We start from the raw sequence: 24,075 nt of genomic DNA on the forward strand, positions 1-24,075 counted from the left end.
CAAACGGAGCAAAAACTAGATCACAGGTATGCCCTGCTCTATGTGTTAGGCCAATGAACATTTGAGACAGGCCCTTAGCTGCCATGGAGGCCATGAACTCCTGAGCTGGACCTCAGGCAGCCTCAGCATGGATGCTGAAGTCACTCAAAATCACTGTTCTGGGCTCCTCCAACACCACACCTGAGACAACCTCAGCCAGCTTGGTCAGGGAGGCTGTTGAGCAGCAGGGTGGTACACCAACAGCATCTCTAATCTGTCTCTTTTGCCCAAGATCAGATGCAAGCCCTCCAGGCCAGCTCCAAGAGAGAGGGGTTTCGCGGTGATAGGTAGTGAACTCCTAAGCACTACAACAAAACCTCCTCCCCGCCCCTCCAGCTGAGCTGATGCCATACCGAATACCCAGATGGGCTGATCTGAGTCAGATATGTGCCACCCAGCTCCCTCACCCAGGTCTCGGCAATACATGCCAGGTGAGCCTATTCATCCATGATCAAATCATTGATTTCCACATCTATCCAATTCCAATAACTATGGGAAGAAGCACACTCACTGTTCTGCCACTTCCAGTGAGTCACCAACTCTCTCTTCTAAAAATGGGGCACACAACACTAGTCAAACCATGCCCCTTTTTACTGAAAAACCTGGTGGGAGCAGCTTGAGTGCATTTTTTTTATTCACTTCAAAGAGATTTCTCAGCTGATGGCAGTTCAACCCATTCCCCCTCCAGGTGTGGCTAATGGAAATGCTTTGCTTTGGCAGCTAGTGTGTTCACAGCCTGGGCACTGTTTGGTGCCAGATTACTGCTGGTTTGCTTGCTCTTGTTTTCAAGGATCTATTGTTCTTTCCACAGACACACTCTTGTCAGTTTCTTCTACACTCTGTCTCTCTCAGACTACATGCACATTACAAGCTCAAAACACAGCAAGGTTGTTTTTCAATTTGATTTTGCAATTCCTGGTGTCCTCAGCCAGTTTCCCCACTCCTCCGCCCACCCCAACTCCTATTGGTGGAGCTTTCATCCCCAGATTCCCCGGCCCTGGTTTCAATGGACCTGAATAAACATAAGTAGGATTGATGTCAGGCATATAGGGCCACTCCCAGTAAACATTTCCACTCTATACACCTCAGATTCACCACTCAGACAGTTTTAAATTCAGACTGAAGCTGGTTTTGGGGATACCACATCAGAACACAGTACATCAGAGCACAGTGTTTCAGAAGAAACCAGTAGATTGTGGGGAACATCATATGTACCTGGATTTTAAAAAAGAGGGTTGACTGTGTTTTAAGTCAAACTAATTATCCTTAGTTTGGCTTTAAGTGTATTATTCTTGCTCCCTAGCAAGTACACAGCAGATAAGAACTCTCAGGAGCTGGGACTTTCCAAAGCCATTTGGACTGAACTTTAACCACTGCTGCTTTTATCTGACACAGCACACAGGATTCTCTGAGACTCTTCTAGCAAGCCACTTTCCCCAAGAACTCTCCACAAGAGCTAGCAAAGACAACCATTCCCATTCTGGGGGAAGGGGGGCCATCATGAGATAACCAAGCAGCATTATCTGGTTCAACATTTAAATTGAAAGATTTTTCCAAATATTCACTTGACGGGCTGGATCCAAATGTAACTTGTCCAGAGGAGGAGGCACTTCCAGATGATTTGGTCCCAAGTCATTCAAGCACTGTATGTAAACAGGAACCCTGCCATTACACCTGTCCCATATGATTCCCATTTCTTCATACTTCGGCAGAGAGGGATGGGACTCAAGCACGTGGTTAGGTTACAAATTCTTTTGGGGCACAGACCTGTCTGTTTTTGCTTATGTGGCTCTGCAAAGCACCCATTGATGGTACTATATAAATAGTAATAATATAAGCAGCTGCCCCCCTTGCAATGGAGGAAATAGAGTTTAGCCTATCCACACAGTAGAATGAGGAGGAAGAATGGCATGTACCACTTCAGACTATAGGTAAGCAATTATGTTTTCAATGTTCTGTTATGTTTCAAATAGAAAATCAGCAGAGCAGGGAGTAGGCTAGGCTACAATCTCTCAAAATTTTATTCTCAGGGAAGTTTCTTTTCCATATATAGCAATTTAAAAAGGGTGCCCACTACCTTTGGCCTGAAATGGCACAGCCCAGCTTACCTCCTCATTCTGTTCTACGTACAGAACCAGCCTGAAAAGCCACACATTCACAAAATGTTAAATGGCAACCCACCAGCTGCATGCTAATGTGAATATTACCTTAGCAGTAAATGGATGGCCTGTATCAGCTAACAGAACACAGCTGTACCAGCACAGAAAATGGAATGGAGACACACCACCAGGTGAAAGAGCATCACTCTTCCAATTTCCTCCTTCAGCTCCATATACTTTTCAGTGGGGGTGAGGCTGGGGGTAGGAGAAACGTAACCATTCACACCACCTCATGAGAGAGGGGAAGTGAGCCCCTCAGAGGCTTTGTGGGAGTCAGAGGCCCTCAAGGACACCACATTGCCAATGCAGCCTTAGAGTTATCTCCCCACCCCCATCACATACACTTGGGATTCCCCAAGCCTTCCAGTGCCTCCTTTATGTGCATGGGTGGAACTGTTTAGGCTGCACAAGAATCTGAATTCACTTCTGAATGTCCAAAATAAATGGAATGTGGTTTCTAGTCCTTATTGTCTGCAACACCTGGTAAAATATCAAATCTTGAGGGGGAGGGAAGAGAGGAAAGAAAAGGACTAAGTAGGACACCCAGTAGTTAGGAAAGTGGCTTGAAACTGAGAGTGCACACATACATGCACAGGTCTGAGCATGAGTCATGGGAGAACGGTGTCTACCTAGTCACTACAAAGACTAATATGCACTTGCACAGAGGAGTAGGGATATTTTGGTGTCAATGTGGGAAGTCCCTGCTCATGCATATCATGAGGCAAGAAGGGGTGGGGAAGCTTCAGCTGCTATTTACTTAGCCTGGATTTTAATGCCTCTCCACTTCACTTAGGAATATAACCCTATTTCCAGGCCAAACTTATAGCTTCAATTCCTTCCTCCCAAACATGATGCAGGTAAGCAGAGAAAAGCACACACAGATTGAGTCCAGTTCTAATCTTGGGACCTGTTTATTATGCTGCTTATGCTCCTCCCCCCTTCTTTCTTTCCATCCCCTCAGCTCAGCCTAGCAGTACATAACTGAGCACTGACAGCAGCAAACAGAAACTTGTTTAAATAAAATGCATAAAGTACTTGGGCATTATCACCTCCTCCGTACATTTCCTGCAGCCTTTCTGTAAAGCAGGTGCAATGCCACCACTATAGTATTAGATGTGGGAAACTCTGGCCTGAATCCACTGAGTATATACAATGAGACTGGAACCTGACCTAGGCCTCTCGAATTCCAAATCCTGTGCATTCCTTTCTGTGCCTTTTAACCAACCTTCAAGCCACAACTCACTATTCAAAAGTCAGAGTGATAAAGAATATGCCTTTAACTGGGATGTTCAGACAACAGCTTCCCAATGCTTCATTTTCACTGCATTGTACAACCAAGGAATATGCAGAGAGGCTGGTCCTCTCTTCTCTAAAGCAGCCATGAGCTGATGGGGATCAGTACAATGCGGGCCTATATTCTCATTCTATTTACGTATAAGAAGCCACCTTTTACTAGATCAGACTATTTGCCCAACTAGATCAGGATTATCTGTCCTCCCCTGAAGAAGACATGAGGCTTGAGAGATCTTCTTTGTGTTTTTTTTAACTAAAAACCCAAGATCTACCAGCCAGAACTTCATGCACAAGACATGCAGTTAAAATAATTCTGATCCAAGGAATTTGTTTCAAGTAACAAACTGAACAGTATTATATACTGTACTTTACTTTACAATCTACCCATGCAAAACCCACTTCTAGTTACCACAAACGTTTCATTCCAGCACTATAATTTTAGGGTAAGGAGTGTCATTTTGTTGTTGTTGTTACTAAACAATTGGGAGTCAAATTCTTGCTGATCTACTGCAAAACACACAGAGATCTATCAGTAGATCCAGATCTACTCTTTCTGCCCATCACTGACCCTTTCCCCAGAAGCTTGGGCAGAGCAGAGAGACCTTTTCCCCTGATCCTTCTAAATGGCAATGCCAGGAATTGAACCAGGGAAATTATGCAAGCAAAGCATGTGCTCTAGCACTGAAATTGTTGGCTTAAGAGTATGGAAGATTTAGACTTGCATGCTCTTATACCAACAGAAACAAAACAAATAAAAGCAATCACACTACTCATCCATTACCACTTATTCATGTTGTTTCCTTAGGAAGTGAGCTGGGAAATGTGTGCAACTGAGCCATTAATCCAACATTAGCTATGAAAAGAAGGAAAAAGATGGTTGAGAAACAGAACAAAGTAAAAACATGGCTGAGGTAGCAAGAAATCAGTCTCCTCCCCAGAAAAAAATTAAATAGGAGAATTCCATACTTGTTCTATGCAGATTTTTTTAACTGCCCTTAGTGACCCTTTTATAAAGAAACGAAACTGGACAACAGAAAACCTTTTACAATATAACTCTGCTATTCCAGTTTTTGAGCCTCCCCAAGTATTATATACTGTACTTTACTTCCCTAATTGCTGTTGGTGGCCTGACATTATCAAGTGGGCAGCTATAGATTTCAGAGTGTAGGTATCTTGAAGGCAAGACATGAGAATTGCTCGTGCCCACAGGGACATAGGCCTATCTCGTAAATCTGTTCCCTCCCCTACAAAAACAATCTGAACTATTTCAGCCATCTGTTTGGATGCTCCTACTGCTACCACCATCTTTTTCATATTATGGAATTCCCCATCCATTTCAGGAAACAAATATCACATGGGATATTCCTACAGGAATGAGTATCAAGGATAAATACATAACGGGGCATTTGTGAAGAGTGCCTGGGTCTTTCACATTGCTGGAGAAAATCTATGAACAGAAGCTGTCCTTTTGAAGAAGTCCAAGATACACTAGTAGCGAAAAGATGATGTTACAACCTTAGAAGGCTTTCAAGTATTAGGACTGAAGCTACATTTGGCTTGCTGTTTAACACTCATCCAGGATCATTTGTGCTAGTTTCTTGCATAACAAGCTCAAATTGCTGTGTAATTTAAGAGGTGCACACGTGAAGTGAACTAATAGTACATGCACCAAATCTACAAAGGCAGCAAATTCCCAATTTATCAAGACTCATCTTGTGATTATAGCATTGGATCTCACTCAGATGGAAAAAGCTTCTGGGTGCACTCATTAATCCAAGGGAAACAAAGGGATGGACAGTACATTTTTCTAATTTAGGAAAAAGTGGGATAACACCACTTTTTTCCCCTAAAAAATGAGGTGTCAGTACTCATATCTTGATAAAAGCGCTGTGGGTGCCACCACAAAATAGCTGCCATGGGCAGCAAAAAAAGACATGATGGTACTCTGTACCAGAGAGTACCATCAGGAAAAAAAAAAGCCCTGGATAATACCAGTGGGGACCCTTTGGCCCAGTAACCTAATTAGGCCCCACCAAGCCTCCCCATTTGGCTCATGGAGTAGATTTCCCTAAACCACACCCACCTGTCCATTACCTGAGATCTTATGATGTCAGGCATGTCACAGGTTCATCTATGGGGCCAAATTGAACAGAAAGAATTCAGCACCTTTTGAATTTGGTGCCTTCTTCTGTAGCAGAAAATTACAGCTAGAAAGGAAGAATCGGGATTGTGCTCTCAATTCTTCCTTTGCAGACATGGTTCAGATACCTGTTCTCTCTTTAGAAAATACATTGCTCTGAGTTCTTGAGGAAAAACGAGCAGGATATAAAAACTATTTAATTTTTAAAATGACAGGATATAACTGCAACTGATTTTTTTAAAAAATAATCACATTTAGAAGTTTTTCCTTTGCTTGTGAATACTGCCCCTTGGGTTTGTTCTAATCAATGGCCCATCCAATTACGGGAAAGGGAATTAAAGATGTGCACATCTGCCTATTGCTGGACATGTGAGGAAGGGCTATGTATTTGGATACAAGTCCTGCCAAGATTCCTCATTCACTCAAACACAAACCCTGTCCTATACATGAAATAAGAGTGAGAGGTAGTGAGTTTCCCCCAAACTAGCTGGATCAGTGTCAGAGGTGGTACTTAAGTCTAGGCCTCCCAAGGTAAAGTCCAAGTAACTGAAGAGTGCAGCACACTGGCTCTTCGTAGCTAGAAAATTCACAGAAGCCCTAATGTGACATATTGCAACATGTTATGGCTTGTCCCAGCACCTTACCTTGTGAATACGCCAATATGTCTGGCACAATCTGGCGATGCAATATTCCCATGAACTGAGTAATTAGTTTATTCATTTGGCTCTTGGCCTAGTGCCTCGCTGGCATCTAGTTATCTCCCAGATGCTAGGGAATGCCAAGTTGTTGGGGGTTTTTGCATTGTTCTATAGTAAGCCAAAAAGGTACTTGCCATGAAGGAGTACAAAATTACTCCACACAATCTGTTGTTCTAGTGCAGTGGTTCCCAAACCTTTTTCTCCATGGACTACTTGAAAATTGCTGAGGGACTTGGCAGACCACTTAATGAATTTTCTCTCTGTTGTAGCAATTGTAATACACTGTGCTAGATGCTGCATTATTTTTAATTGTATTTTTATTGTTTCTTTTCTCCCTATATTGTATTTTATAATATAATATATATTATAAATAGCAATACAATTAAAAATCAATCTGATTTTCACTAATATAATATCACTAAGATCATCAGAGAAGGCCTTGCTAATATTGTTACGACCTTTTGGGTGTCATCGGCAGCAGTATGGAAGCGGCCTGTCTCCATGGTGGTGCCTAGTCCCTGGAACGCCCTCCTATTACTCTGCAGGTACTGACTGTTGGGTGCTTCTGCTGTTTAGTAAAAAAATATTTGTTTGCTCAGGCTTTTCTGGAACACTAGTATTGTACCCTTCTGCTCTATAATCTGTGACATTGGTCAATATGTATTTTACTTTTGTAAACTTTTGTAAACTAAAGATTTCTTTTCATGTAAGCAGTATACAAATATTATCAAATAAACTAAAAATCCACACAAATATTTAATATGTTGCGCCCACCATTCACAGCTGCTGCTCTTATTGTTCTTCACCAATACACTGTGGACCACCTGAGTGAAGCTTATGGATCACTATGGGTCCACTGACCAGAGTGTGGGAACCCCTGGTCTAGTGGAAATACAGAATAGCTTATTCCACTGGTGGGGGTGGGGGGGGACAAAACCTGTTCATAGAAGTAACTGCTTTTAGGGGGGGTGTAACATATCCTAGCAAGTTGTATCTCTGTAATACAACATTCCAAATAATAGTCAGATACTGATGGCTCTTGGTCTCTTTTCCTTTTTTAAAACACTGAACAGTTTAAACCCTGGCTTTATTTGAGACCTGACCTGAGAATCTCACCCTAGGAGATATCAGCACTCAAAATGGTTCCTGCCGTCTGAAAATCCCACCATCCACCTGGAGCCAGCAGGTGATCATTCATTCGCTGTAACAGATTCCACGGTGTAAGGTTGTTCTTCCCTCCTCTCCCTCCACCACCCCACCATGTATTTATTTGATTTCTTACCTTCAACAAAAGGTCCCAGGGTGGGTTATAACAATTTAAAAGTCAGTATTAAAAGCAGTTTAATACAAACTACAATCACAGGAATAGGGTGGGCCCTGAAAACACATATCTAAGGTGTCAAAGGCCAGGGTAAAGGCCTTTACAAAGTACTAGGATAATTTTCTTTAGGTCCAGTCTACACATCAGCAAAATAAGGTGGAAATAAGGCAGCAGAATGGCCTATATCACTTCTGACTGCAAATGCGGACCATAAATTCAAGCCATTCTGTATGTGAAAATCCCATGCAAAACAGAAAACTAGCAAAACAGAGAACAGGCTTAGCTAGTGCCTTCTTCCCTATTATACTAGTTCTTTTGCAGGAAGGTTACTTTACATGGTATCCCTCACTTGTAGTCTGAAGTGGCACATTCACTCTACCACAACAAGAACTGTGAAGTTAAAATCCACCTTAACGCAAAAACAGTGCTCCAAAACAAAATTAAGGTACAGACATAAAATGCATTACAAAATAATATCAAAATTTTAATACATATAAACAATAAAATCCTTATAAGTGTTCTCATATAGTATTAAAAAGATGGCCAAAGAATATGTAAACAGATATGCCCAAACACAATAAAATACAAAATATATAATATAATCAAGGCAATATCAGTGTGAAAATCAAGGGCAACTTGTGAACAGTGGCCAATGTACATAAATCAATGCCCATAGAATGCACAATGTATACCATAGCCAGATGCGTTTTGACAGTTAGTCTTCTTCAGTGGCTTTCGTGATGAGTATACACTATAAAAGGCAAGAATATAATAGAGAACATTATCACACTATTCAGACCAAATTACAGTGAACTCTTATGTAACATGGGTGTTTGGTTTTTCTTGGACTTTCTCTTGCAAAACATCAAGATTTCCTGAAGCCTTCATCTTAGAAGAATCCCTCTGCTTTAATACCTTCTTACATAAATTAGATATTAATCATATATTTCCCATTTCATTCTCTCCTGCAATCATAGGAGAGTTACACATTTGATATCGTGCATTATGAATACTTGCTCAGGCTCCTGCCTAGACAATTAAATGGATTAATTGTGCAAAAACCTTGGAGGGGTGGGGAATTCATATGATCCTGCTTCCTCAATGCATTAAAAGCATGTGCGAGGGGATTATGCTGCCTAGCCTAATCCACAAATGCACATTAGGCACTTTTCTTGTACTTGCACCTGTTTGCATGTCTGCATAAGGCTCCACCACATGATGGCTTCTCCTAATTGGCCCAAGAGCCTCTTCACCTGAAGCCAACATGGGGAGGCATGGCTAGTGGCAGATGAGGCAGGGCTACTCAGCACAATTCATTCATGCACCCTTTCAATATATGAAGGAGATCATGCAAATCTCATTTATGTCTCTGTCCCATGCTAAATTTCCAGCTGTTACCTGACATGTATGAAGTGGCTTCTAAATGCTTACCTGTAATATGCATATACTACAACATTCAGCATCTTCTCCAATGACAGATTACAAACTCTGAAACAACCCAGGGTCTGCAATACAATCCTTTCCAGATGTACAATATTAGACTAATTTAGGATTCTGCTAGAAAAGCAACATGAATTCTCTGAAGACAATAATGATTCTCTTAACTCTGAACATGTAACAGAGTTAACTGTGTTGCTTCACCAGAGCTGGCTTATCATCAATTGATTAGATCTGCACTGAGTTTGACGAAAACAAGGTCATAGATATGCTCATATATATTGCAGCAGGTACCTCTTAGAAGAGGCATTCCCTATACTTTCAGGGATCATTTCTATAATGTCAAACTGAAACTAAAGAAGTATACTCAAGTGACTGGCTGAGTGAACCACGAGGAGGAGTCAAAGTGTTATCTTGTGGGCAGCATTGCATTTTTGCAGCTGCTGTCTTCTATTGATGCTTGTGGTGCTCAGGACCTGATGTGAGATGTGTTTTTCAAGCACTAGGGAGCAGCGACCATAGTGCTACTAAATTAAACATACATGTAAATAGCCAATTGCCAAGAAAATGCAACACGGCCATATCTGACTTCAAAAGAGGAAACTTCCCAAAAATGAGGGAATTGGTAAAAAGGAAGTTGAAAGACAAAGTCAAGAGGGCCAAATCACTCCAAACTGTTTGGGAATTGTTTAAAATCACACTATTAGAAGCTCAATTAGAGTGAATACCACAAATAAGGAAAGGTACTACCAGGGCCAAGAGTATGACAATGTTGTTAACTAGCAGAGTCAGACATTATCAGAGGTAAGAAGGCTTCCTTCAAAAAACTGAAGTAAAAAAAAGGAATACAAAATACTAACTTTGGTGAATGAAATGCAAGCAAACAAGGGATGCTAAAAAGAACTTAAGAATCATATTGCTAAAAACAAAGCCTACCATCAGCAAAAATCTTTAAATACATTAGTAGCAGGAGACCACCTATGGAGGCGGTTGGACCCTTGGATAACAAGGTAGTCAAAAGTGAGCTAAAGTAGGATAAGGAGATTGCAGAGAAACTGACTGACTTATTTGCATCTGTCTTCACAGCAGAAGATATAGGACAGAGACACACACTGAAGCTGAAGTACTGCTTTGCTGTGGATACCGGCTATGTTGGCAAAAAGCTGGGGTTGCTCCTGTTCCCTTTCCTGCACCAGGACTGGCAGGTGCAGTACCAGAAGGACACCCCAGTGGCACCATGATTTGATGTCAACACATTGAATTAAGAACTAATAGACATCGTCAAAATATTAGGAAAGTACTGATTGTTATTGTATTGATATTGAAAGATGTTGCTGTTGCTTTTTTAACAATGTTGATATTTTGTTATTTAAATTTTTGTAAACTGTATTGTTCTTTTCTGATGTGTATTTTGTATTTGTGTTGGTTTTTTGTGAGCCACAAAGACCAAAAGGTGGCATAGAAATAAACCATAACATAACATAACACACTCACTCTTCTGCTGGTTTCAGTCCATCTCCACCTCCCTTTTCTGAAAATGGGGGCACATGATGCTAGTCAAACCTTGCCCCTTTTTACTGTAAACCCTGATAGAATCAGCTTGACTATTGTTTTTCTTAATTTAAAGAAATTTCACGGCTGACTGGCAGATCAATCCATTTCCCCCTCCAGGTGTGGCCAACTAGTGTGTTCACAGCCTCACTTTGTAGGAAGGGAGTCTGAGGAACTAAGGCAGATAGTGGTGATGAGAGATGAAGAACTAAGTGTAATAGACAAAATAAAAACTGGCAAAAATAAAAACTGACAAATCTCAAAGAACTCCAATGTGAAATTATTGATCTTCTAACAAAAATATGGAACATGTCCCTCAGATCCACCTCCATATCTGAGGACTGGAAAGTGGCCAATATTACTCAAATCTTTTTAAAAAGTGATCCAAGGGGGATCCCAGACATTAAAAGCCGGTTAGCTTATATGTCTTAGGAAAACTGGAGGAAAGTATTGTTAAAGATAAAATTGCCAAGCATAGAGAAGAACAAGCCTTGCTGAAGCTGAACCAACATGGCTTCTGCAAAGGTAAGTCCTGTCTCACTAACCTATTAAGAGTTCCTTGATCATGTCAACAAGCATATAGATACAGGTGATCCAGATGACATAGTGTACCTTGGACTTTCAAAAAACTTTTCACAAGACTCCTGAGTAAGCTTAACAGGCATGGAATAAGAGGAGGGTCCTCTCATGGGTCAGGAACTGGTTACCTAGCAGGAAGCAGAGAGTAGGAATAAATGGACAGTTCTGCCAACGGAGAGGTATAGAAAGTGGTATCCCCCAAGGATCAGTATTAGGACCTGTGCTTTTTAACTTGTTAATAAATGATCTAGAGTTAGGGGTGAGCAGTGTGGTTGCCAAGTTTGCTGATGATACTAAATTGTTCAGGTCTGCTAAAACTAAAAGATTGCATTGAGTTCCAAAAAGGACCTCTCCAAAGTGAGTGGATGAGGGGTAAAATGGCAAATACAATTCAAAGTAAATAAGTGTAAAGTGACGCGTACAGAGGCAAAATATCTTAAATTCACATATATGCTCATGAGGTCTGAACTGACAATGACTGACCAAGAACGGGGTCATAGTGGATACCTCAAAGAAGCTATCAACCCAGTGTGTAACAGCTGCAAAAAAGGCATACTATAAACTAGGGATCATTACGAGAAGAAATGATAATAAATCTGCCGATATGATAATACTATTATACAAATCTATGGTGTGACCAATTTGGAATACTGTGTACACTTCTGGTTGCCTCACTTAAAAAAGGATATTGTAGAATTGGAAAAGGTTCAGAAAAGGGCATCCAGGATTATCAGGGATAGAGTGAGTCTGCTGTGAAAAGTTGCAGAGTTTGGGAGCTTTTTAGTTTAGAGAAAAGGTGAGATAGCAAAAAGTTTTTCTCCTTCTCTCATAACACTAGAACTCGTGGACATCCAATGAAGCTGAAAGCTGGAAGATTCAGGACAGAGAGAAGAAAGCACTTCTTTACACACTCATAGTTAAACTATGGAATTCGCTTCCACAAGAGGCAGTGATGGCCACCAACGTGGATGGCTTTAAAAGCAGAATAAACAGATTCATGGAGGATAAGGCTACCAATGGCTACTAGCCACGATGGCTATGCTCTGCCTCCACAGTCAGAGGTGGTATGCTTCCAAATACCAGTTGCCGGAAACAGTAGGAGGGGAGAATGCTCTTGTACCCACTTCCTGCTTACAGGTCTTCCACAGGCATCTGGTTGACCACTATGAGAACAGGACACTGGACTAGATGGGCCACTGCCCTGATCCAGCAGGTTCTTCTTGTGTTCTGCCTTCTTCTGGCAAGAAAGTTGGAGGAAGAGAACACAGACTGAGGGGGAGGGGAGAGAAAAAGGCATTCCCTTCTGTGTGAAACACACACTTGCCATGTGCAAGTTTTTATAAAAGTAATTTTAACTTTCTTTAAAAAAGTATTTACCAATTATTCTGAGATGCCTCTTTGGTTAATTAAAAACAACTTTGATTAATCCAATCTAAATCAATTAAAGACTGCAGCTCTCCTGACAAAGCTATTGCCCTCCTCTCTTCAAGACATAGATGTAAATGTGTGCATCCCTCAACAGCTGCATGTTCCAGGCCACGCAGGAAAGCTTAAGCAGTCTTAACTATTGCTTGCCTACAGGCACCACCACATGAAGAGTAAACAACCCACTCACACACCAAGACAAGTTTTAAATATACTCATTGACTTTCCCATTGTCTACTCAAACCTCAGGCTAGAAGTCACTGACACGTGATTTACCATCAGTCAGTAGAGCATATGGCACTAACCACATGCCACAGAGTTAGGCTTCCCCACCGCCTCCTCCCACTAGAGACTGCACACATATTCAGCCCTACCAAAATAGCTACAACTGTTTCCATACAGAACAAAAGGCAGTTTTTTTCCCTGACTGCAGCCCAGGCTGAGGAATCCCGTGCTTCACTAGAACAAGGAGCGACAAGGTCAAATCTTTTGCATGATCTAAAACAAAATGGCCACCACATTCAAATGGTCTCTGGGATCCACATTTCAGGAACAGCAGATCAGCCATAATTCCACTGTCAGATTAGAAGATTTGCTCACAGTGGAGTCTCATTTCCCATCAGTGGGGACCAGAGGCTGCCTTTTACTTTTTCACAGCAATCTTTTTCCCCTCACACTGTGTAGCCAACTGACCTCTTACAGCACGGGATGGGGAACCGTCGACCTTCAGATGCTGCTGGATTACAACTCACACCTGACAACTGATAACAGTTGTAGCCCAACAACATTTGGAGGGTCACAGGTTTCCTATTACCTGTCTAACAGATACCTCATCTTGAATAAGAAGGCTCTTCACCGCACTTGCCAACAGAATGAGTATTAGCAGCTCTATCCAAAACAAAGAGGGTTCTGTGCAGAACAAAAAGGAACCAACCTATTATCATGTTTTGAGAGAGATTTTAAAGGGCTTAAGGTATAGCAGCTCAAAAGGACTTTTAACTAGCTTGAATCAATACCACTATCCATAGAGATTGACTACAGCAGGAATATATAGGCAAAGCTCTTCAAAACTGACTCGAAAGTTTCATTTCCAGGAAATATGGATGAACTCTGCCCAGAAACCCCTCCAAAAATTAGGGATTCAGGAAAAATGTAATCATACAAAGATGTACACAGATCTACTTAATTCCCCTCTGTGTATCTGTTGTGTAATACACTAGACTCACAGAATTCAGAAGTTTTGGACAGGGATCAAGCAGGGGAGGGGGAAGAAACAGATGTATGAACTGGAGAGCTGACATTTAGAGAAGTAACAGAAAAGAATTTGGAGAACTATATGAAAAGGTGAGATCACAAACCTATTCTGCAGCTTATGGCCACTGTTTTAAAGGCTGGGACGTTCACATTAAAAAACACCCAAACTAAATGAGAAATACATTTGAGGCTAAATTTGTGAATATACTCCATTGAGAAGCACTGTGTAGAAGGTATAGGAAAATTCTATTTGTGATAAGCAATTCACACATGGGAGTCATCACTTGATGTTGTACACATATGTAAACCAGCACTGGGTATGTGATTTTTTGCTGCAATAGGCTAACACAGTTGCCCACCCGCCCCCAATTTGGAATGATCAGAAGGGGGGGGGAGTGATCCACTCTAGAACCATCTCCAATCTGACTATGGGAGCTATAAAAAACAGGAAGCAGAAATCTGAAGCCACAAAGTTCTGTTCTTTCATCACTAGAACTGTTACAAGGAAGTGATATTCCCCAGTGGAGATTGCTGAGAAATAGTGAATAAAATAATCCCAGCTCTGCCACACAGGATGCTCTCAGCCAAAGGACACAAGGCCAGCTACTGCTCCTTCAAGCAAAACAAGAAACAAAAAGCAAACAAAATAGGCAACAAGCTTGAATGGATCAACTTCTCCTCTTGAAAGGACATGCAAACTCTCAGGTTTGCACAAATTGTTTCATCAGACAGGAGAAAGAGATGGACACTGCAGGTTCTAGGAAGAGATGAAGGTTAACCAGACTAGACTCTCCCACTTTCAGCCTACCAGCTTCAAGCTCAAGCACCCAACACTTTGGGGAGCAGGATACCTTCATCACTGGAGTCATCCCATACTCACTGTATCACTTGTTGTCATTGCCTAGACTGGGGGAGGAGTCATGCACTACTGCTCCTACCCAAGCGTGCAAACTAGGAGAGGCCAAGAAGCCCTTGCAAATTAAGATGGGTCTACTTGCCTTCCCATCACCACTGCAAATAAATGTTTGATCAGGTTGAAGGCCTCTCGGCATCATCTTGTTCAAACTGACAGTTTCCCTCCATAGCTACAGATGCACATCACAAAGTTGACATGAACACTGGAACTAGAAGAGCCAATCAGCAATGACCAGGCACAATGGCAGCAGTCCTGTGTTTCAGAATACAGTCTCCTGCCACACAAATAGAGTTGAGGGAGGAAGTGATTTGATAATGTAAAGGGGAGGCAGAAGGGAGGTATTGAACCCTTCCCCATGCCACACTTTCCCCCAGTGGGGCATACTTCTCTCATGTCCCATCTAAGAAAAAAAGCAATGGGGGGGAACTGAGGGGAAAAAACACGAGTGGGACAAGGATTCAGCACCACCCCCCACTCATTCACACAAAGCTGTCCCCAATCCTGCCATGGCACAGGCCATGGTGCCATCATGTCTAGTTAGCCAGAGTGGAAACTGGAAGAATTCGCAGGCTGGGAAAAGGAGAAGACGGTCATTCAGGACAGAGAATAAGCAGGAAGTAAGAGGCCACTGATGGTGTGTTACTTACGGGATCAAAGAGCAGAGCGAAGCCTATTACTTCCTGCACAATACAACTCCCCTCCACGTATACAAGATTATATTTTATATGGAGCAGACCCACAGTGAACCAAAAAGCTACAAGAAAGCATGAACTTGGAACATGCCTCAGAACGAGGCTATGAGAGAAACTAGCAGTATTACATCAGAGAAGTAGGAGTCAGTGGAGATTAAGGGTAGAGACACACTTACTGTTGAGCTGGTTCCAGTGCAACTCCATCTCTGTTTTCTAAAAATGGGGGCTCACAACACTAGTCAAACTCTGCCCCTCTTCCCTCTAAAACCTGGTCAGATCAGCTCCAGTGTTTTTTTTAATTCAGCTTCAGACAGATTTCGCAGCCGATTGGTGGATCAACCCATTGTCCCTCTAGGTGTGACCAATGAAAGCTTTGCTGTAGGCTCAGGCAGAGACAGTGACTGGCCCAACACTTTGCTGTGGGCAGTCCTGGAAGGCCTGAAGTCAGCAGTGAGGAACGGAAGTGTGTCCAGCCAAGGGCAGAGTCGCTTCAAAATGCAGCCAGAAAAACCATTCTCACTGCTTTTGAAGCGACTAGTGTGCCCACAGCCCAAGACATTGGCTTTTCACACTAATAAGTCATCAGACTCGCCTCTACTCTAAAGCTACAAAGCAGGCTATAAAAATCATAAATGGCTTAGAGGTTATGGAAAACTTAATGGATGCCACAATTTCACCTCTATATTTTTTAAAAGGCAAAAGCATTTTGCTTAGAAGTATAGGCTTGGAACCAAAGTATCAGGGGCCGCTGGTGGCTTCATGCCAGAGGGGCAGTTACCAACGAGCACCCCAGCGTTCAGCTGGCTTTGCAATTGCAATTGCAATCTACTGCTTTCAACAGCTCCATGAATCTCTCAGTCATAGTACTAAGGTGATCCAAGAGAACCCTGGATTTGGGGGTCAACACCCCCAAATTTTCAGACAGTCTTGTCAATTCATGTTGAACCTCTTGCTCCTTCCATCTGCCCACTCCACAGGTAGGTTGTGCAGATGGAAGCCATTAAAAAATGAGGAGTGCTGTGCCAAGATTTATAAGAGCTCATACATTTAATCTATTTATCATAGAGCATGTAAGGAACTGAGCAACCCCCATGAAAGAACAAAACTGATACTAACACTGCAGCCAACAAAATTCACAGAAGGTTTGAGGGGAGGAACAAAACAGATTTCAACAATAAGCCCCCTCCTCCCAACATCCATTCAACCCTAGCTACATCCCACATTAAAGAATTTCCCATAAAGAATCTGAAAAGGGTGCAAGAGACAAAAGTAACATTTTCAGCAGCCTGCATCATATTGGCAAGGCTTTAATGTGGATAGGATTGACAAAATGCATGTTTTGACATTGTCCAACACGACACAGCTTCCCCTTAATCTGAAGGTCTGCCACTGTATTTGAAGACATCATGATCCTATGGGCTGCTTTTACTTTAGAGAACATGACACTTCCAGGCAGGGGCTTAATATTGTAAATGGAACGTTGGCAACTGGATTTTGTTTTTTTTAAGCTTATCAGGTTTTGCCCATAAAGAAAAAAACTGAATGGGAGGCGAGGGGGAGAAGAGAGAGAGCTAGGGGCTGGCACTTGAAGTTAGCAACGTTATACCGATGCTATCCCCACCACCACCAAAAAAACCCTAGTCCGGATGAGAAGAGCTTCCACAATAAATACCCGTCTGGAAGCGCCCGCAGGTTTTGAAATGTTGACTGAACTAGTAACGTCACTCTTCCACCAACTCTCGCCTCCCTCGATCTTCCCTGTATTTCCCAGAGTGCAGAAAGCAAGTGCGCAAGTGTGTGCCCTTATGCAAGTGCGCGCGCCAGAGTGCATACTTTGAGTGCACAAATAAGTGATAGGCACAGCTTTAAGCAGACCCTTGGCACCACCTCCACCCCTCCAAAATAGGCAGTAGATTCCTCCCTTCAAGGCTTCTTCCAGCCTCCGACGGGCGCTGCTCCTTAAAGACACGTGCACGCAATAAACATCAGCTTCTGAGAACAAATTTTTGGGGCCACTCACGTGTCTCCGTCCTCGGATATGAAAACGAACGTCTCCAACAGCTGCTGCCTGGCTCTTTCGTTTTTCTCCTCCTCCTCCTCTTTCTTAAGGTTAGGGATTTTTCCCAGTCCCGCCAGGGCCTCGACCAAGGATGAAGAGCCGTAGCTAGAATCGAGCCTTTCGTCGGGCTCCAAGGAGGTGTCTGCTGGTCCTTCCTTGCCTACGCACGGGAGATCGGCACCCGTGCCCAACGGGACCCCTCGGGCTGCCGACAACTGGGGCTCGCTTTCCGCAAGCTGGCCATGCAAGGAGCGGATAGAACCTATGCCCGAGTCGCACTGCCCTTCTTCCAGATACGAGCCGCCCCTTTCCACCTGTGCCTCTTTCTTTCCATCGTAGTTCCGTCTATCCGACATGGTAATGCAGCACGGGGAGGGCCGGGAGCCTTTCCTCCACAATGCGAGGCTAATAAAAGTTCGGTTACTGGTGTTTAGAGGCTCGAGGCAAGTAGCATCCTAGAAAACGCAGCAGGGAAACCCCGCGGAGGTCGCATGCCGAAAGAGGTCAATCCGGAGCGTCTGAAAGAGAAGCGAAATGAGCTATGCCGAGCCTTAACTAGCTGGGCTCCTCCCATCTCCGTCGAAGTATAACCCGCCTCCTTCTGCCTGGGGACTGAGCCCACAGGCGCCACCCAGCTACAAAGCTGTGAAAAATTAATCTTCCCTCGCTCCGAAGCAATGTGTCTGGCGTACTCGTACGGTCACGTTCATGTGTAAAAGTAGTCCTGTACAGGCCTTAACACTATCTGTACGCATAAACAAGAGGAATCAACACTAAAGCTATGTTCTGGATTTTGAACCTGTAGGTACTGAAACTGAGTGAAAGGCCTAAGACGCCGACACACATACGGGCCACGCCCCCTACTGCCTGGCTTTCTGCTTCAGTTTGGAGGGGCATACGCAAGTACTGTTAGTGGTATAGTAGTGGTATAGTGCTGGAAGATGAGACCCCAGGTCAGATGGTACTCACTGAGTTACTGGGGAAGAACAGCACTGTGACTAACGACGCCACTGCGTCAAAGCCGAAAGGAAGTCCCGAGGCTGAAGGGCACAGATGCAAACAGAAAGTCCGCAGTAGTACTACATAGACAATAGGAACATGGAATGTGAGAAGCATGAACCAGGGAAAGTTAGAAATTGTCAAACAAGAAATGGAACATATTAATATTAATACTTGGCATGAGTGAATTAAACTAGACAGAAATGGGACACTTTTAGTCAGCCAACTACAAAATATTTTATGCAGGAAATGACAAATTAAGAAGAAACAGGGTTGCTTTAATAGTGAGAAGTGATGTAGCAAAAGCAATTTGGAGCTATAACGTAAGGTCAGCGAGTGATATCAATGAGACTTAATGGGAAACCTATCGACATAACCATCATCCAAGTCCATGCTCCAACAGCAAACACAGAATAAGAGGAAATGGAGAGATTGTATGCAGAAGTACAGGAAGAAATTGATTGCACACCAAAACGGGATGCTCTGATAATCATGAGGGACTGGAATGCAAAAGTAGGGAACAAAGAAGAACTAGAAATTGTGGGGAAATGGGGCTTAGGAGATAGGAATGAAGTAGGAGAGAGACTTCCACCCTGTGTTTTATAGATTACAGCAAAGCCTTTGATTGTGTAGATCATGAAAAACTATGGAATGCTTTAAAAGAAATGGGGGTGCCACAGCATCTGATTATTCTGATGTACAACCTATATTCTGGACAAGAGGCTACTGTAAGAACAGAATATGGAGAAACAGACTGGTTCCCAATTGGAAAGGGTGTGAGTCATGGAAAGGCTGTGAGTCAAGGGTGTATTTTATCACCCTATTTGTTTAATCTATATGCAGAACATACAGGGCTGGTTCTAAAGGGTGGCCAGGTGGGGCACTGGCCTGAGGGCCCCTGGAGCTACAGAGGCCCCTCCACTCGCCAGACAGGAGCTTCTGAGCCGCCCACCATCCCCCCGGTTCACCTACCTTTCTCTCCACTGTTTTTTTGCTGTTTTGCTGTTTTTCAAGATGGCAGCTGAGGTTTCCCTAAGGGGCTGAAGCCTCTGCCGCCATCTTGGTTGATGGCACGCAAGCGTGTGACACGCGCCCATTGCTGCCATCAACCAAGATGGTGGCAGAGCTTCAGCCCCTTAGGGAAACCTTGGCCGCCATCTTGATTGATGGCAAACCTGCACACGCAGTGCGCGCAGCCACAAAAAACAGCAGAGAGAAAGGTAGGTGAAGTAGGGATGGCGGGCAGCTTGGAATCTCCCATCTGGCAAGCCGCGGTTGCTTCTGCGGATCGCGGAAGGGGAGCGGAGGGGCCCAGGGCAGGCTAGTGTCCAAGGGCCCCAGGCATGCCTGGGGCCGGCCCTGAGAACATATCATACAGAAAGCAGGATTGGGCCAAGATGAAGGAGGTGTGAAAATCAGAGGGAGAAATACCAATAATTTAAGATATGCCGACAATACCATACTACTATTAGGTTCAGAAGAGGGCAACCAGAATGATCAAGGGGATGGAGTGACTCCCTTATGAGGAAAGGTTGCAGCATTTGGGGCTTTTTAGTTTAGAGAAAAGGCGGGTCAGAGGAGACATGATAGAAGTGTATAAAATTATTCATGGCATTGAGAAAGTGGATAGAGAAAAGTTTTTCTCCCTGTCTCATAATACTAGAACTCATAGACATTCAAAGAAGCTGAATGTTGGAAGATTCAGGACAGACAAAAGGAAGTACTTCTTTACTCAGCGCATAGTTAAACTATGGAATTTGCTCCCACAAGACGCAGTAATGGCCACCAGTTTGGATGTCTTTAAAAGAAGATTAGACAAATTCATGGAGGACAGGGCTATCAATGGCTACTAGCCATGATGGCTGTGCTCTGCCGCCCTAGTCAGAGGCAGTATGTTTCTGAAAACCAGTTGCCGGAAGCCTCAGGAGGGGAGAGTGTTCTTGCACTCGGGTCCTGCTTGCGGGCTTCCCCCAGGCACCTGGTTGGCCACTGTGAGAACAGGATGCTGGACTAGATGGGCCACTGGCCTGATCCAGCAGGCTCTTCTTATGTTCTTATGTACTAGCAGAAACCAGTAATGATCTGAAACGAATGCTGATAGTTAAAGAGGAAAGCACAAAAGCAGGACTTCAGCTGAACGTCAAGAAGACTAAAGTAATGACGACAGAAGATTTATGTAACTTCAAAGTTGATAATTGGGACATTGAACTTGTCAAGAATTATCAATACCTTGGCACAGTCATTAAGCAAAATGGAGACAATAGTCAAGAAATCAGAAAAAGGCTAGGACTGGGGAGGGCAGCCATGATAAAACTAGAAAAGATCCTCAAATGTAAAGATGTATCACTAAACACTAAAGTCAGGATCATTCAGTCCATGATATTCCGGGTCTCTATGTATGGATGTGAAAGTTGGACAGTGAAAAAAGTGGATAAGAGAAAAATCAACTCATTTGAAATGTGGTGTTGGAGATTTGTGGATACCATGGATCCCGTAAAAGACAAATAACTGGATGTTAGAACAAATTAAACCAGAACTATCACTAGAAGCTAAAATGATGAAACTGAGGTTATCATACTTTGGACACATAATGAGAACACATGATTCACTGGAACAGACAATAATGCTGGGAAAAACAGTAGGGAGTAGAAAAAGAGGAAGACCAAACAGGAGATGGATTGATTCCATAAAGGAAGCCAGAGATCTGAACTTGCAAGATCTGAACAGGGTGGTTCACAACAGATGCTCCTGGAGGTTGCTGATGTTGGAATTCTACTGAGTTGCATAGCAGAGCGGAGAGTATTGAGCAAGCTTATGTGTGTGTGTGTTTGAATCTTTGCTAAGATTCTACCTTCCCTGCAAATTAGTCAGACAGAGACTTTAAGCTGTAAAATAAGGAACAACTACTTTATTCTGGAAGTACATGCTTGATAGGAAAGAGTCCTTACATCTAGCTAACTAACTATGTTGGAGCAGTCTGCACTGGTCCCAGTGCAGCTCTCATGCTGTTTGAGAGGGAGAGACAAGGAAAGATGTCTGCTCCCCTCTCGAGAGAGAAGAAGGAACTGGGAAGGCGGGAAGGAACTGGGATCAACATGCTTTGCATATCAGTCTAGCAGGAGGGGGAGAGACCAAGGATCAAAGGACAGGTATAGCCTAGCAACAAAGGGGTCTCCTCCCTAGCTACCCTTTTTAACCCCATGCAGCCTCAACCTACCAAGTTGGAGTTGAACCCCATACATTCCAACAGCTGATTCATAGGGTTGCCATAAGTCATATTCTACTTGAAGGCACATAACATACAGAATCACATGCAAGTACATATGATGGATGGGAAGAGATGAGAAGAACTTGAGTAGTTAGATGCAAAAGCAGACAAAGTTCCTGCACCTTTAACAGTAATGCGGAAGAGGGTATGTAGGAACATAGGGACCTGCCTTATACTGAGTCGGACCAATGCTCCTTCTAGCTGAGTATTGTCTACACTGACTGGCAGTCTCCGTCCAGGGTTTCAAACAAGGAACATTCCCAACTCTACCTGGAGATACCAGGGATTGAAACTGGGACCTCGTGCACGTACTAGCCATTTTGGCATATAAGTGATATATAAATCTAATAATACTGCTACTAAAGCAGACTCTTTAGCGGAGCTGGGGCCTAACAGGGGTCCCACCCTCTTGGAGTTAGTCGTACATGCATACATCTTTTGTTGCGTAGTAGGGTCCTTTCAGATTAAAGCTGAATGCACATGGGGTGGGATAGGGTCGAGTTGGGTCGAGTGGAGTGGGGCATAGCTGGCCTGCATGCAAGTTGGCATCCAGGGAGCAGAGCTAACCCAGCAGCTAACACATTCCCTCTGCATGTTCAGTACTCACATGGGTACCAAATCCCTGAATTAGGGCTTAAGTCACCATGAACATGCTTTCAATATGCAGTTTTTCCTCACTCTCAGACTGCAGTGTCATAACTGCATTCAGTAAGACTAAGGCTGCAATCCAATACATGTCTACTCAGAAGTAAGTTCCATTGGGTTCAGTGGGACTTACTTCCAGGTAAGTGTGTATTTGATTGCAGCCTAAGGCCACATTCACACCATACATTTATTCCACTATTATTATACAGCCACAAGAGTGGCTATATGCTATAGCCAGGGTGGATTTTTCACATTCCGCAATGTTAAATTGAAAATAACCCCCATGCCATTCTGATGCTTCCCATAAACTCATTTCAAAACAAAACCTTACAAAACTTATAGTCCTGAACTCAGAAATGCTTAACAACCCTCTCAATTTTAATGGCGATAAACAAAACAGTCAGAAAGCATCGAGAGTCCAAAGTCTAAAGAGAGGGGGGGGGAAACCAGACCCCTTTTGTACTTTTTTCTCTGAGTTCTCATAATCTGTTGAAATTCATTAAAAATCAGCCATGTTCACAGAGGACCTGTAATCCTGTTACTGACCTTGCCCCATACTCTGACCTTCGTTTTCTGCAATTTAAAAGTTAAAAAAAATGCCTGGCTGATTTTTAATTAATTTAATAAATTTTGCATTGAACTGCATGATAATGTCGGGCATGCTCAGTAAGAACCAACTGTCAGTGTTCTAAAGCCAGACTCACAGCTGCTTGGCTTGCCTAGTCAGGGGGCCACACCAACACCAGACTTTGATTTCACCTGAGACAGTCATGGCTTACCGCAGAGAATTCTGGGAAGTGTAGTTTCTGAAGGGTGCTCAGAGGAGACTCCTATTCCCCTGAGAGAGCTCTAGTGGCCAGAGTGGTTTAACAGTCAGCTGCTCTGATTGAAGCTCTGTGAGGGGAACAGGGCATCTCCCAACTCTCAACACCCTTCACTAACTACATTTCCCAGGATTTTTTGAGAGAAGCCATGACTGTCCAAAGGGAAATAAAGGTCTGGTGTGGATGTGACCTAACTTGAATCTGCATTGTAAAATCACTTGAAGGCTTTTTGTCAAGTAAGCAGTATATAAATTTTGTTAGATAAATAAAATAAAAAATGGGGCATCTCCAAGAAGACCAATTCACACTTAATATGGGATGATCCAATCTCATGGTGTCATATTCACCTCTCCTTCCAGAGAAACATTCATCCCTACCGCTAAAAGTGATTAATTGTTCTGGGCTGCATTTCCCTCTCCTGCTTTCTCAGTGGTTTACTGATGGAAGCATTTGAAATATGTCTGCATGGTTGTAAGCATTAGACTGCTTCCTTTTTTTAAAGAAATACACTTTAAGAAATAATTTAAATGTCAAAAATAAAAAATACATAGATAAAATATATACTTAATTATAGGCAGAAAAGTATGTCATGTAAAGCAGACTTATAATATTTTCTATTAGTATCCTCTCCTTAAGTTAACTTGTCCTGGAGGGGAGGGGAGTGCAATATTAAAGAACATTGGTTACCTTCAGTTTTTTTCCAGTGTGGCCATTGTCCAAATAAGCTGCTACTTCAAGGAAACTACCATACCTTCCTGCTTTCAGAAGGCCTTGTC

The 24,075-nt window shown here is 43.0% G+C and overlaps 1 protein-coding gene across 4 annotated transcripts in view; it reads right to left on the minus strand.

Annotated features, from left to right (window-relative positions):
* The window catches only part of NFKBIE (NFKB inhibitor epsilon), a 45,823-nt gene that overhangs the window by 15,418 nt on the left and 6,330 nt on the right, over positions 1–24,075 (minus strand). For 2 of the 4 annotated variants that reach the window (XM_061624853.1, XM_061624854.1), the window contains exons 2-3: positions 23,987–24,074; positions 17,525–18,081 (exon numbers count right to left, since the gene is read on the minus strand). The exons of 1 other annotated variant lie outside the window; for it this stretch is intronic. In XM_061624853.1, coding sequence (XP_061480837.1) covers positions 17,525–17,919 — 395 coding nt within the window. In that variant the 5' untranslated portion in view covers positions 17,920–18,081; positions 23,987–24,074. Of the gene's footprint in view, positions 1–17,524; positions 18,158–23,986; position 24,075 lie in introns of those variants that run through there. One more of the 4 variants, XM_061624855.1, reaches the window with a different exon arrangement.

This window comes from Rhineura floridana, chromosome 4, assembly GCF_030035675.1.
Source record: "Rhineura floridana isolate rRhiFlo1 chromosome 4, rRhiFlo1.hap2, whole genome shotgun sequence".
Lineage (NCBI taxonomy): Eukaryota > Metazoa > Chordata > Lepidosauria > Squamata > Rhineuridae > Rhineura > Rhineura floridana.